This window comes from Anolis sagrei, chromosome 4 (assembly GCF_037176765.1).
Source record: "Anolis sagrei isolate rAnoSag1 chromosome 4, rAnoSag1.mat, whole genome shotgun sequence".
NCBI classification, from domain to species: domain Eukaryota; kingdom Metazoa; phylum Chordata; class Lepidosauria; order Squamata; family Dactyloidae; genus Anolis; species Anolis sagrei.
The window spans coordinates 204,427,360-204,443,664 of NC_090024.1; the positions used below are offsets into that span (position 1 = coordinate 204,427,360).

Genomic DNA, 16,305 nt, shown 5'->3' on the forward strand with positions numbered 1-16,305 from the left:
CGGAAACCTGATAGGCTAACAGTGATAAATGGGTTCTACCAATGTAGCAAGTCTCACCCCAATAGCTGTAAAAATGATGGAGAAAGGAGCCCCTGAAGTTTTCCCACTTGACAAAAAAGTAACAAAGTTTCGTTACTCTCATTATAGTAACAAATGTTTCAATAACTATACTTTAGAAATACTTTAGAAGGGAAGCACTGCACCCTCTAATTTTGTCATGAGTTTTGAAACTTTTTTAAACGATCACACAACTCTAATGAATGTATCTAGATTTAGTTCACTCTTTTCATACAGTAGTGTTCTGTTTTTCTCTCTTGGTGTGACGGGGCATGGAAGCAGTGCTCTTACCCCATTACTTTTCCCTTGCCTAACCCAAAGGGAGCCTCCTCTCCTCTCTCCTCATTCTTCACCATTTTTGCCCCAAATGGTGTTCAACAGTAATGTGGAAGAGCCCAAATAATGCAGCACATCTGCCATTTTGTATGCATTTTGGGTGGAGTGGAGCAATTGTGGCAATGTTTAATAGGGGCTTACAGTATAAGCACTATGCTCCTTGCCATTTTGAGTGCTTGAGGTAGAGCCAAGTGGTGGTGACCATTTTTAATAGAGATTGATTATATTATCTCTGCAAGTCTCAAGTCTCAAGGCTTTCAGAGAAACCACCAAGCTTCACAAGTCTTCCCTATTTAAAATGGCCACCACCATTTTGCTCCACTTCAAGTGTCCAAAAGGACAGAACGCTTCCAACACTGACCATGGATAATTCAACCCAGGTGTTTTGTGTCACTTGTTCATTAAAACAAATCCAACCTATATTTAATTACAATTAATCATTAAATAATAATTGATCAACATTTTGAAAGCAAAGATTTAAATGCAATTTAAGTAGCAAAAAGAAAGTCAAATATGATTTTTATCCAAATAGTTAGGAAGAACATCTGAGTGGTGTCATGTGATCTCAGCAGTAGTTCTCCTTCCCACTTTGGTCCTTTTCACAACATTCTATTCTTTTCAGGAGGGTCCCTTGATCCTCTGTGTGGGACTGTATAGAAGAAATCTTTTATTCATTTTTAAAGGGCTTGAAATTTCAGTTGCAATATGTGTGCTTTAAAATAATCTGGTTAGGACTGAAAACTCAATTGGATACAAGTGTGATACATTCTGATACTAGTGAATCACTGTCATGTATCCTATGGATTGTTTGGACTGCTTTTCTACAAAGCAAGCAGTCATGAGGAAAAACATGATTCCTGATATTTTTGTGTACTATGAGCTTCTTACTCAAAGAGCATCACATGCTGATAGGATCCAGGAGGAGTGATCTTGCAACTCTACACGGTCCTCTACAGATTGCAACACTTAATGAAAAGCTGCTATGTTTTAATTGTCAGAGCAATCTTGTAGTTTCATTTTATGACTTCTTCCTGATCTCTGCAACATGTTTATAGTTAAAATAAGAAAATATTGGATCAGCTAACTTTTTTCTTTTCTTTTTTGGCTCCTTAACTCTGAAATGTTCAGGATATTTCTAGTCCAATCTTGTGAATGCTTACTCCTAACCCCACCTCTTATGAGTAGACATGAAATCTTATATAGGATTTATTTTCTAATACACAGGCAACTGTTCCATCTGAGACTGTGCTTTTGCTTTTGCTTGAATCAATGGACATTACATACATGATAAACATTGAAAAGCTTGACTACATGGATCTGAAGATAATAAGCCAATCTATTAGTTGTATGAAAATCTAATGATTTAAATGTAATTTAAGTAACAAAAATAAAATAAAATCTGGCTTTTATCCAAATAGGAAGAACATCAGAACATCTAACAAAAAAACGTATCTTTGCAATGTATGGTGACCCATGGGGTGTGTACCTATGCTTTCAAGTAATCTGTTGATTTAAGAAAACCTTATGAATTTTAGTTTTCTTGGGTGAAGAGTTGGGTAAAGAGGGGGATTAACATTTCTAATTTTTCATATTCACTTATAATTTCCCACTGATCACCTGTGCAGCTGTTTGGGATGAGTTTTCATTTAGGATTGTTTTTATCTCTGACTGAGTGTATCAAGGAAATTTGTCTTGTCACAAAATTTTCTCACACAATTTTGTCACTTTAGGCCTGGAATATTGTTCAGTATTCCTTTTCCTAGACAAATTTTGTCTTAATAGGGCATTTAGTACAGACTCGATTTCCACAGATGTGTTCAAGGCAAATTGTATGTTTCATTTGTTACAATCAAAGTTCTCAAGGTAACAGGCCTGGTTAAGCTAGGGCAACTAATAAAAGCAATTATGCTTTAGTTACATAAGGGGACCATTTTTATTTATTTATTTATTTATTTGGAAAATAAGGGTGACTCATGCTGTAAGTTCTCAATTCAAAATCCAATTTCTTTTGTGACTTCAAATATGGGGATAAATATCTAGTGTGAAATTGTTCTGGTTTGTGTTTTGAGTCAAAATTTCCCTGGATTTCATGCTTGGGATTCATTGCATTGGTTCCCACCATATGTCATTCCATTTAGCGCCCTGACACAATCTCTTTCAGTGAAACTCTCTTAGAGTAGCATATTCCAAACTTTGCCTTGTAGTATGGAATTTGATGCCATGTCTAAAATGAATACTAAAAGATCACTTTACAATTTCTTCAACACTCAGCTTAAAATGGGGTGGGAGAAGAGGTAAAATTTTATGTAGATGTCAAAGGGAGTTGAAAGACAGACATGCTCAATGTGGAAGTTAAGGCCCTGGTATAATTTACAGCTCTTAAAATTGAAAATGATGGTAGTTTGCTAATTTTAACATCCTTATCTCTCTCTCTTCCTTCCCCGCCTCCCTTCTTTTCTCTAAGGCCTGTATAGATGAGAACCTGGACATGGTAAAGTTTCTGGTAGAATATGGAGCCAATATAAATCAGCAGGATAACGAGGGCTGGACCCCACTTCATGCGGTTGCATCTTGTGGCTATCTGAACATAGCAGAGTGAGTGAGTTTCAGTTTGACCTGGATATTGGAAATAATACACAAATTATGTATATGTGTGTATACATATGTATCTAGACTGGCTGATTTATTGGATTTATAGTCTGCCTTTCTGCCTGCCTTTCTCCCAGAAATAGGACTAAAAATAAAATAAAAGTTGACTATTTGACTTTTCCTCACTTCAGAGGGAATAACTAGAAAATTACTGATTTAAAATTATATACCCAGATAAGTGTCTGTGCAAAATGTCACCACAGTAGCAGACTATGTATATTTCCTTTTTATGTGGAGAAGGTTGATTAATTATCCTGATATAGATGGTTTGGCTGAATGAAACACACTTTAATCAACTTTTCCTACCATACTCAGTGTTGCATCAACACAGACTGGAAGACTCCTGAGACAGGGAGTTAACGTAGTCCATAACACCCATTTTTATTACCAGGATACCTCTTCATGCTGAGGCTAGGCACCCAAGGCAGCTTGAGGATGTTGCTTGTCAACACCCCACTTGCTGCCCAGCTGTTTCCTGTCTGAGCTGGCTGGTAGCCTCAAATATGGTGTTGAAAAAGTACAGGACAGTTCTGGAAGCCTTTGCCATGCATGCTGGGGTTTCATTTAGCATGATGATTTAGAACTTGATGACTTCCATGATGAATGTGCCTGAGCATGTGCTAGAGCTGCTAATTATGCCTATCTAATGGTGATGTAATGGCCACATGGTAGCCTTGGGTGGGGGTGGGGAGTGTTGTGGGTTATTGATATTGAACCAGGTTGGAGCACTAGAACCTCAATGATTCACTGAATCAATATGTAAAGGAATCATTTAGCACCTTAGGACTAACTGAGAAAACAAAGTGGTAGCATAAGCTTTCATAAGCTAAGTCTGCTTCATCAGATGGAACATAGTCTTGTTTGCTAGAACTTTGGTATGTTATTGTTGAAGCAGGATGTGAAGTACAGAAGCATCTGAGGAACTATTTGTTCCACTTTTGTTAAACACATTTCAGCTATTAAAGCAAGACAGTGTGGACATGTTACTTGCAGGTGTGTGAATACCATTTGTTAATTGTGGTTTAACAATTGTGGGGGAGTGTTGGGTCCATCCAGGCTGTGGTAAAAATGTAATTATGTAAAATATTATGTATGAGGAAATGATGGTGTGTCTGTTTCTAAATTACCCGGTCTTGGTCTCCATGGTGTGTGCCAGTTGTGAATAGCCGTTTTGGGGTAAAGTTCTAGAGAGGGTGGGGCGTTTTAATTGCAGACTTCCCCAGAGCAAACAGAATATCCCATTCTGGTCTGGATATTGAACTGGCATTACCTTGGTCGGTTATCTTTATAGAGAGAGAAATAGGAAGAGTATTAGTCCGTTGGCTACCTTTTTATTGATGGTGATATCTTCCTGAACCACCTCTGAGGAGAATGGAGACTTTTATGTATATGGCCTTTTCCTCTTCTCTGTCATGTTTTATTTAATTGTTGTCTTTTATATTCTTTTATATGGCATCTGAACGTATGGGCTAAGGACCATTAACTGGAATGGAATGCTACTGAAATGGAAGCCTTATCACTGGGCATTTCTCAAATCTTGAAGTTTGTAGTTTTTCAATCTGTGAAGCTATATTCTCCTTGAAGGAACAATTTTGTAGTTTGTGGCTTCTTCTTTATTCACCCTTGTCAATGGAGATACAGGTGACCATGGTGGATAAGGGCATCTTATAGTAGCTGCATCTGAAATAGGAGAGCTACAGGGAAACAAGAAACCCCTATGCCGGCAGGACTGACAGGTCGCAGGTTCGAAACCAGGAAGAGCACAGATGAGCTCCCTCTATCAGCTCCAGCTCTCCATGCGGGGGCATGAGAGAAGCCTCCCACAAGGGTGGTAAAACATGAAAACATTTGGGCATCCCCTGGGCAATGTCCTTACAGATGGCCAATTTTCTCACACCAGAAGCAACTTGCAGTTTCTCAAGTCACTCCTGACATGACCAAAAAAAATAAAATAGTATATTCGAGCAATACTGAAATAGTTGCATTAGCTGACTATTTCCAATCAAACTGAATGTAAGGTTCTGTTTTGGATTTGTAAGGCCTTGAAAGACTTGCAGTTGAATTATCTCAGAGCATACCTTCTATATAAACCAGTTTAAGAGCCAGTGTGGTATAGTGATTTGAGCAATTAATTGTGATCCTGGAAATCAGGGTTTAAATCCCTGCTCAACCACACCCTTTTAGCCTCAGAAGGAAGGAAAACCAAATTCCCTCTGAAGAAATTTAGTGAAAAAAGCCCCATTAATAGGTTGACCTTATATAATAAGTTGGAAACAATTTGAAGGCACACAACAACAAAAAGTAGACATTATTCAAGGAAGTTGTTAAAGGAAGCCCTTCAAATTATGCCATATTAGGCAGATAGCTGTTACAGTGACTCAGGCCTTCTCCTTGATAGTGTTAGATAGTGGAAGAATTTTCCTGTAGGGATACACAGGACACCTATGATATAAGTGCTCTTTCAATTAGTCAAAACATACTTACCCATGCAAGCATTCCAGGACACTAATTTTAGTCAACCTTGTATTCCTTTTTTACATGTTTTTATTTTGCTGTTGTTTTTTTTTGTTGCTTTGTTAAAATGTCCTTTTTAATACGGAAAAGCAGCTGTAATTTAAATACATTCTAAGTAAACTTAAGCTTTCTTGCCATATGCAATTAATGGTTGAGACCCTTTGAATCACAAATGTGAAAAATGAGTAAACTTATATTGTTTGTAATGGTAAAGGAATGTTGTATTCAGTACTATGCAGTTTACCCATTATTTGAATTTTGGTGTGCAGCCTTTGCATGAAGTTGTTACTCAGTAGTGAAATTGTGAACCTGGTCTCTTTACTTTGAATCTTGGTTTTTTATTTATTTATTTATTTACAGAAACACTTGATAAATTAAATATATATACTGATAAGTAAATATTCTTTTATAATAAAGTAGGTCAAAACATTTCTTAAATGTGTATATACTTGTGTATGAGTCAACTTTCTTTCTTTCTTTCTTTCTTTCTTTCTTTTTTAAAATTCAGTCCTCAAAACCTGGCTCTTCTGTGCCACGACCTGGGGAGGAAGATTGTCACTTCTGCCCTTTGCCAGTGCTGGAATAGGGACCCAGTGTAAAGCAATGACAAAGGGCAGAAGTGAGAATCTTCCACCCCACTATTCCTGCCTACATTTAAGATGAACAATGCAGAGTATTCCCCCTCCCCCCTCCCACACACACACACCATTGCAACTCCTCAAATAAACAGATTCTCTCTTTCTCTATAGAGTAGTGGTTCTCAATCTGTGGGTCCCCAGATATTTTGGCCTTCAACCCCCAGGAATCCTAACTGCTGGTAAACTGGCTGGGATTTCTGGGAGTTGTAGGCCAAAACACCTGGAGACCCACAGATTGAGAACCACTGCTTTAGAGCTTCCTAAGTACATTTCCTCTATGCCAGTCCTGCACAACAAATGGCCAGTGGGTCAGATGCTGTCTGCAAAGGATTTGCCCATGAAGGGGGCTGGAGTTCCCCTTTGCTGGTTGCCCTTTTGCATGCCTGCTTTCCTAGTCAGGCAGGCAGGGAGGGAAGGAGGAGGAGTAATCTGCAGAAAATTGTCCCTTTACAAGGATCAAGTTTTCCAGGCCTGCTCTATACATTTGTGAAAGGAAAGGAAAATTGTTTGGTACATGTTCCTAACTGCTACTCTTAACTTTATCAATAGGTTGAAGCAAAATCCTTAATTTTGGCTCCAAACCTTGCCCTCTATTTATACACAAATATAAACAGTATATTGGATGTGTCCAAAAATATTTAGTCATTTTGTTTAAGGTATGGTATTGTAATTGGTTTAACTAATTAACCGTAGCAGTCATTTGTTTGGGCTACACATGCTAACTTCATTGATGAAGTTGTTGTTGTGTTGCTGTTGTGTGACTTCAGGTTGTTTCAGTTTTATGGTGACCCTAAGGTTTTGAAAAGATTTGTTCAAAGGAAGTTTGCCTTTGTCTTCCTCTGAGGTTGAGAGAATATGACTTGCCAAAGGTTTGCCCAATAGGTTTTTATGACTGAGTGAGGATTTAAACCCTGCTCTTTAGAATCACTAATCTAATACTTAGACCAGGGGTTCTCAAACTTTTTAAACAAAGAGCCAGCTTACGATCGCTCAGACCGTTGACTATAATTTTAAAAAATTGAACAAATTGCTATACACACTGCATATATCTTTTTTGTAGTGCAAAATATTATGAAGGAACAATACATTTAAAATGAAGAACAATTTTAACCAGCATAAACTTACCAGTATTTCAGCGGGAAGTGTAGGCCTGCTTTTGGCTGTTGAGATAGTCAAGTTAATAAGCTTGTTGTTGTTGTGTGCCTTCAAGTCTTTTCAGACTTAGTGCAACCCTAAGTCTAAAATTTAGGCCGGGGGCTGGGTAAATGACTTTGGAGGATTGCATCCAGCCCTTGGGCCTTAGTTTGGGGACTCCTGACTTAGATTATGCTGGCCCTTGTAGTATTTAGTAGCAGACTTTGATTACAAAGTCAGATATTGTACCTCTGTTTTAAAACTGAGTGTTACTTAAATCTTATTCATGTAGGTATTTGATAAGTCATGGAGCCAATGTAGCTGCTGTGAACAGTGAAGGTGAAGTCCCATCTGACCTTGCAGAGGAAGCAGCCATGAAAGATCTGCTCTTGGAACAAGTAAAGAAACAAGGTGAGATGAATGCATGGTTATGCATTTGTTACTTTTGTTTATTTTTTTAATTAGAAAGGTTATGCGGTATCTTTTACAACAGCAGTGTGGAATATTATTACGTCGGGAAATGTTAAAAATAGTGATACATGTCATGAAGTACAATTAACTAATTTATAAGGTGTAGATTTTTCTACACTTTTAAATTTTGGCCATATACAAAGATAGTTAACATTTTGAGAATACTGAAACAGAAACCTCTCCCATTGTATACCCATTGCACTCCCTTGCGGTTTAATCCAGACTGCTTTTGCTTTGGGTTTTATCTGTACCAAAGATGATTTGAGACTCTGCTGCTTAACTTTATTTCTTTTTGCAGTTACACAAAGTCTTAATCAGTAGAACTATTGGCCCTGTTCCATTATCTGGGTAGATTTCAAAAAGGGGCCTAGACAGAGATGAACAGTCAATTTTATGGAAGAACAGTCCATTTTATGTTTTCCTGTTATTCCCCCCACCCATGTCACAGTTGTGGAAACAGCCGTTGTTTGTGAAATGTGAAGTGTGTGTGTGTGTGTGTGTGTGTGTGTGGGGAACCAGCGAAAACAGGGGGAGAACTCCTCCCTTGTAAAATGGACTATCCTTCTCTGTCTAGTCCCCCTTTTGGAGTCCGTCCGGGTAATGGAACAGTATTGAACTATCTTTTAAAAGTAGGATTGTGCATGAAGGTAGGGTGGGGAGAGTGTGTGATCCATGTAGAATGATTTTGGAGCAATCCTGCATGTGTGAAACAGGCCTGAGATATGTTTCTATTTCAAGCATTTACCCAGCTTAGAACTGATGGTGTCATCACCCTCCCTTTTTGCCTCTCTGATTATTTTTGGCACTAATGTTGTGACTATAACAGCTCAATTTTTCTGTACAAACATTCTGCATTTTTCATGAAGAGAAGTTAATTTTTTGTTGAGTACTTATAGAAGGCCTGGTGTGTTGCTTTACTCCATATTTAAATACTTAATTTTGTCCAACTACCTGGTCCGTAGACATTCCATCAAAGCAATTTTCTTTATTTGTTTTTGACAATGTGGTGATCAGCCATTTACAAAGTGAGAAATGTGGAAGGTTGCCTAGAAGCCACACATAGAGCTGCTGTAGAAAGTGCAACCCTTTCTGAATGTGTTACTGGGTTCCCTAGGAAACGAAACTAATTTAGCTCTGCCTACTTGCTGCAAAGCTTAGTTGGTTGTGTTGATGTTGTAGGCATCTGCATTCTGGAGTTAATCCATGGTTAGGTTCAGAACGCTCCTAGCGTTCCGTTGCGGTGGGCGTACTCCTGTCATACACTTACTGCTTTTTAATTACTTTGCAAGCATTGCTTTTAATTTGAAATGGCTTCAGAAAAAATGAATGTCGAAGTCTGAGATTTTGTTCAGTTCATTTATAAACAAGCTCCTTCAAAGCTTTCTGTGAAATGAATCAGCTTAGAAATGAGTCAGCTTAGTTGCTTGTAAATGCAATCAGAATTACTAGTTTGTTTCCCTTCTTTCCCAAGTTATCTTAATGTTAAGCAACTGTCCCATGCATCCATAATTCTTTAAAAATGCATGGATACATATAAATGCATTTAAAGACTGTATAGTACCCACCACAATATTGTGAGCTTTTCTTTCACAGATTTGATAATTTGCAACTTTATAGCTGGTACTTAAGTAACTTGCTTTAAACCCTTTGCTGCCCCTTTGCCTGTCGTTTCATGTCCTGCCAACAGTGCCATCCTCTCAGTACATTTACCACCTTCCCATCACAAAGAGGTCAAGAGGAGATGAATTGGCAGGAAATGAGTTTAAACTATGGCCGAGTCTAGGGACCTCTTCACACAGAGCTAAAACTGCCCTGTTTTGCCAATTTTGGCCGGGCTTGGATGGGGACTACCGAGCATCATCAGACGATGCTTGGCAGGCCCTACCCACATTCTTCCCGAAGTGGAGGGGAAGCAAATTATCTCCAGAGCCATAGTCCATTGCTCTGTGCACACCTAGATGGAAGTAATTCAGTTTGATATATGTTTGGCCATTAATAGGCCTGCATAGACTTATCTGTCAACATTGAAAACATATGTTTTAATTTCTGCACAGGAACAGTTCACATATATCACTATTTATTATCATTCATTGAAATGATAAAGTCATGTCTCTCAGTGAAAGGTTTGTAATTTCAAAACACAAGATTTGTTTGTTTTGTTTTTTAAAGGTCGCCCAGAGGCTAATCACTGAAACTCCTCTTTTGATCACATGGAATGGTATCATTTTATGTCTTTTTTTTTTACACATATCTGTGGTTTTTCTCTCCAGGTGTGGATCTTGATCAGGCCAGAAAAGCAGAAGAGCAACAAATGCTGCAAGATGCACGGCAATGGCTAAATAGAGGGAAAATTGAAGATAGAAGGCAGCCCAAAACTGGTGCTGCTGCTCTCCATGTAGCCGCAGCTAAGGGGTACTATGAGGTGATGAGGTATTGACGTTTTTCCATTGTTTGCTTGGGTCTCTTGCTATTTTCGTAATCCGTGCTTTAGTTATTGAGTACTTCCAGGTTTAAGGTGGAGCTTTCAAGGAGTGATATTCAGGGACAATGGTTACTGTAATTTTTAAGACAATATATTATTGCACTTTCTTAGCATAATCAAGTAAGGCTTAGTTCACCTTTGAGCGTGGCAGCCTTGGTGAGATCTCTTACTCACACACTGAAAATATACATGCTGCTTTAATTTATCCAAAAAGAAAGATAGAAAAAAGAAAAGATAAGATAATAGAGAAAAAGGAAATACTCTACTAGAAGAATGAAGAAAGATGGAATGAGCTAGAATTTGAAAAATTAAACAGTATAGATTTATTATTATTATTATTATTATTATTATTATTATTATTATTATTTATACCTTGCTTTATCTCTCCCGAAAGGGACTCAAATATGGCACTTTTATGCCAAGAAATTTAGTGTCAAGGCATATATTAAAGATCTGAAGTTTAGTTCCCAGCATTTATAGACAGAAGAATCTATAGGATTAGGTTAAAACTTTCATTCTGTAATGTTACTGAATGGTTAATGCATTGGAGAATGCTATTACCACAGCCTCTGCTTTTCTCCATAGGTTTCCCTCTGTCCGGCAGTTTGTTAGAATATAATCTGTGTTTTCAGACTCGGATATCTTCAATTTTTTTGCTTTGTAAGAGTCTAGTCACTCTTATCACCTGCATTATATAGAGGTTGTTTTAAATTTTTGTATTAAATCTGACACCTATTCACTGCCATGGGCTGTTTACTTCATCATGCATCTTAGGGCATGCTTGGTTTTTGTTTTTGTTTTTTTGTTATTTTGGGTTTTTTTCCCTAAAGAGGCTGTTTATAATGGCTGTTAGCTTGGAAGATTGATATGATGCCATGTTTGCTCATTTATTTTCCTCAGACTCTTGATCCAAGCTGGGTTTGATGTAAATGTTCAGGATAATGATGGCTGGACACCACTTCATGCTGCTGCACATTGGGGAGTGAAGGAAGCTTGCTCTATACTGGCTGAAGCACTCTGTGACATGGACATCAGGAACAAGCTGGTCAGTGGGTTTTAGACCTGTAACATATGGTGGTATCACAGATGCACACCTGTGGGTCCCCAGGTGTGTTGGTCTATAACTCCCAGAAATCCCAGCCAGTTTACCAGCTGTTAGGATTTCTGGGAGTTGAAGGCCAAAACATCTGGGGACCCACAGGTTGAGAAACACTGTAATAAATGAAACCTCTCAGTTCTTTTATGGGCAGTTTCCTTTTAGAAATTCTGACTGGCAAACATAAACTGCTAAATAATTGCATATATCTAAATCTTGCTTATGACTCAGCTTTATTCAGTAGCTAGGAAGGTGCATTATGCTTATTAATTACTTGACAGCTTTTTTCATGTCATGGTGTGAGAGAATTAGCCAGTCTGGTGTGAGAGAATTAGCCATCTACAAAGATATTGCCCAGGGGATGTCTGGATCTTTGATGTTTTACCATCCTTGTGGGAGACTTCTCTCATGTCCCCTCATGGGGAGCTGGAGCTGACACAGAGAGCTCAACCCACTCTACCCGGATTCAAAACGCTGACTTGTTGGTCAGCAGTCCTGTCAGCACAGGGGTTTAACTCATTGCGTCACCCGGGGCTCCTTACTTGACAGCTGAGTAACTGAAATATTGTTGAAACAAATATTATTCAAAATGATAGTTTGCATTATTAAGTCCACTTCTGTTTTCACTATAGAAGGTCTCTTAAGGCCAAAAATGTAGTGAGAAGACTCTTTGTCCTAAACTCTCTCTTAGTATACTAGTCACAGATAACAACTATAATGTTGGTGTATATTTTGAGCTAGCCTTAGTACACTACAGTTCTTGTTATTTAGTTTATGCATGCATGTATTTTATGTGTAAGGAACAGGTTAATGGATAGAGCAGCGTGGTTTAGGTTCCAGCATGTCATACTGTTGTGCTGTTTAATTTGTAGGTACAAGTTGTATATAGTAATTTGACTTTGGTCTGTTAATTAATAATTAATTAAGTGCAAATCCCCAGACTTGTTTTTCAGTTAGTTATGAGAGGTTTTGCTTGAGAAATAGACTAACCCACAACCCTGATGGCCAAATTCTGCTGCATTTATGTTGAGCTGCCCAGATACAACAACAAATGTAGCAAGCTTCTATCTGAGACAGTGAAGTGAAATTGTATCCCTCACATTTTAAGATGTTTTGGTATTGATAGATCCCATTTTGCTTCTTGATATCAGCAGAGCTGGTCCATGTGATGGTGCTATCAACAGACTTAGCCCACAGGGTATCAGCAGGATCCTCTCAGTGGTTGCTTTCCCTTACATTGTCTCCATCATAAAACAAATGGCTTGTCAATGTTTTCCTAAATATTTCTGTTTTATAAGTTATTTGATAATTAGTCCTTCTCAATACTGTATTTGTAGTTATTTCCACTTTTCACCTTTTCAACCATCCATCTGTGGAGTTTTAATTATATTTTGTGATGTGTGCATATTTACATGATTCCTATATATTTCTGTGAGATTCTTCTGGCTCCTAAGAGACCAGGATATAAGAATAGTACACATACCAACAAACTATGTTGAAGTTTATTGGGAGATGAGAAAAAAGAATGGTAAAACAAAGTTTTCTATTAGTATCAGCCAGCTCAGTCTGACATTAAAAACCTATTTTTGTTGCTACTGCTGTAATATGGTTTACATAGAAACTTAAATTTCAAAATATTTTTGACTTTTCCTTGTATGTGTGAAGTGTGATACATATTCATCATTTTATTTTCACCTTCCTATACGTAATCTAATGACAATTCAGTCTGCATACTAAAAAAAAGAAAAGCTTAATTGGCATGTTAAAAGGTTTTCAAAGAAAAATTGCTTGTAAGGTTTTTTAGATATTGGAAGTTTGGAATTACCTATATAAATAAAAATGTAATGTTAGTTTGTGGGATTAACATAACTAAAAAACCACTGGACGAGTTGACACCAAATTTGAACACAATACACCAATGAGTGACCATCAGTCATAAAAACACTGAAAAACACAGCAGATGAGATTTAAAAAATCTAAAAAATAAAAAATACATTACAATGCATGTGCAAAACCACACACACACACACAGACTGGGCCATAGCATCGCGTGGCAGGGGACGGCTAGTATTTCATAAACTTGAGTGCTCTTCCTTTCATAGCATGAAATGCTTTCATGTATAATATCCCTATTTTCTGATTGCTCATGCCATCAGGGCCAGACACCATTTGATGTTGCAGATGAAGGATTGGTTGAACACTTAGAAATGCTTCAGAAAAAACAGAATATGGTAAGTTCTAAGACATTCCTTTTAAGTATTTGAGACTTGAAGACATCCTGGACATGATTCCTCAATTATAGGAATGAAATGAATTGCCAGTCCTTTTATAGCTGCTCATAATATATTAAATATCACACATATACAAGTACTAACGTAACATAAATGATACATAATGGCAGGAAATACCTTGTACATATAATAAAGAAAGAAATTGATTCTATGAACTCCATTCATGGAAGAAAGGCTGGGATATAAGCCATTTAGCTGAGCTATCTGAATTATTAGATGAAACTTCAATACTTATTCAGTCTTTTCTAAACGTTGCTAATGAATGTTTTAAAAATTAGAAGTTTGTAGTTTCTCCAGCAGGGGTAGGCATGCTGTGAAATGGAGTGTACACAAGGTAGAATTCTAAAGCTTTTACTGATTACTAAAGCTTCCTTTAGAGTGGTTAATATTTGTCAAGTCACCTTTACTGCAGTTCTTACAGGTAATCCATGCTGAATCCTGGGTTATCTTTTATGTTTTTATTGGTGTTATTATTTAGTGAATTTTATCTATGCTTAAATGTTTTAACTGTTTTTATATTATTGTGGGCATCAAATTGTGCCGTTCTGTAAACCACCATGAGTCACCCTTGGGCTGAGAATGGTAGCATAGAAATATAGTAAATAAATAAATAGTAAATAAATTTTCCCCATAAGGATATCATGTTTTGTCTATAGTTTTTCTTTCTCTCTTTATAAAATAGACCATAGTAATTAATAAAAAAACAACGAGGTAGATCTTTTTTAGCTGACATGTCCCACAGCATTTACCTATAAACATACATTACTGTTTTTGTTATTACCAAGGAGCATAGATATTCCAATCATGTCACCTGTGCATTGTGATAATTTATTTTAGGCTCAGGACCTTTTGATATGCTACTGCATTTGGCAGTCTTAAGCTATATCTCAAAATCTCTTGGAACATAACACCATTGGTGATAGAATCTGTTGTCTGCCAGTATGTTATTTGCTTCCTACCTAACTATCTGGTGGGTTCTTTAAACACATTATGAATTGAAAGGACAAATTTAACATGTATAAAATTATTTTCTCGAATTAATGATGTAGGTGTACTGTATTATTAACTGTCTGATAATTCATAAATATCAATCCCTGGAACATTACAAAGTTGAAAGAGGTTACCATATATATAAGCATGGTTTCATAAAAATAGAAGATTACAAAACCTTTATAGAGATATCTAAAATCCTATGGTATTATCCTTCTTAAGAGGCTAACTTTTTTTTAGTCTGTGAATTTATTTATTATTTATTTATTTATTACAGGTTCTTATACCCCGCCCTTCTCACCCCGGGGGGGACTCAGGGCGGCTTACAAAAGCGAGGCACCATTTGATGCCCGCGTCACAAAACAATCAATAAAAAAAAAAAAAAAAAAAAAAAAAAAAAAAAAAAAAAAAAAAAAAAAAAAAAAAAAAAAATTATTACAAATTCATAGTTAACAATTCATACATAATATCAATAAAAACACTAAAATCAATAAAAAACCTCATACAAACCCAGTTCATCCCCCCCCATGGTCAGCGTTCACTAACTCATAGATCTCATTCTCAATTCCACTTCTTCCATCCTGCTGGTCGTATTCATCTGATTTAATTGCCAGACTGCCCGAAGGCCTGGTCCCAGAGCCACGTCTTCACCCTCCTCCTGAAGGAGAGGAGGGATGATGATGTCCTGATTTCCCCCGGGAGTGAGTTCCACAGGTGAGGGGCCACCACTGAGAAAGCCCTGCTCCTCGTCCCCACCAGCCTCACTTGTGACAGTGGTGGGGTCGAGAGCAGTGCCTCCCCAGCTGATCTCAAACTCCGGGGTGGGACGTAAAGGGAGATACGTTCGGACAGATACACTGGACCGGAACCGTACAGGGTTTTATAGGTCAAAACCAGCACCTTGAATTGTGCTCGGAACTGCACCGGCAGCCAGTGGAGCTGGCACAACAGGGGGGTGGTGTGCTCCCTGTATGTCGCTCCGGTGAGCAGTCTGGCTGCCGCTCGCTGGACTAGTTGAAGTTTCCGAACCGTCTTCAAGGGCAACCCCACGTAGAGCGCGTTGCAGTAGTCTATTCGGGATGTGACAAGAGCGTGGACCACTGTGGCCAGATCAGACTTCCCAAGGTACGGGCGCAACTGGTGCACAAGTTTTAATTGCGCAAAAGCTCTCCCGGCCACCGCCGAGACCTGGGGTTCCAGGCTCAGCGGTGAGTCCAGGATCACTCCCAAGCTGCGAACCTGCGTCTTCAGGGGGAGTGTAACCCCATCCAACACAGGCTGTAACCCTATACCCTGTTCGGCCTTCCGACTGACCAGTAGGACCTCTGTCTTGTCTGGATTCAATTTCAATTTGTTAGCTCTCATCCAGTCCGACACAGCAGCTAGACACCGGTTCAAGGTCTGGACAGCCTCCTTGGTGACAGGTGAGAAGGAGTGACAGATCTGGACATCATCTGCGTAGAGATAACATCTCAGTCCGAAACTCCGAATGATCTCTCCCAGCGGCTTCATGTAGATGTTAAACAGCATTGGGGACAGAATCGAACCCTGTGGGACTCCACACGACAAAGGTTGTGGAGCCGAACAGGTGTCACCCAGTAACACCTTCTGGGACCGTCCCTCAAGAAATGACTGGAGCCACTGCAA

At 38.3% G+C, this 16,305-nt stretch overlaps 1 protein-coding gene across 15 annotated transcripts in view; it reads left to right on the forward strand.

Annotated features, from left to right (window-relative positions):
* PPP1R12B (protein phosphatase 1 regulatory subunit 12B) overlaps positions 1–16,305 on the forward strand; it is a 126,158-nt gene that overhangs the window by 26,280 nt on the left and 83,573 nt on the right. For 14 of the 15 annotated variants that reach the window (XM_060772528.2, XM_060772529.2, XM_060772539.2 and 11 more), the window contains exons 2-6: positions 2,858–2,988; positions 7,621–7,739; positions 10,070–10,229; positions 11,182–11,326; positions 13,534–13,608. In XM_060772528.2, coding sequence (XP_060628511.2) covers positions 2,858–2,988; positions 7,621–7,739; positions 10,070–10,229; positions 11,182–11,326; positions 13,534–13,608 — 630 coding nt within the window. The remainder of the gene's footprint in view (positions 1–2,857; positions 2,989–7,620; positions 7,740–10,069; positions 10,230–11,181; positions 11,327–13,533; positions 13,609–16,305) is intronic. The other variant, XM_067468109.1, reaches the window with a different exon arrangement.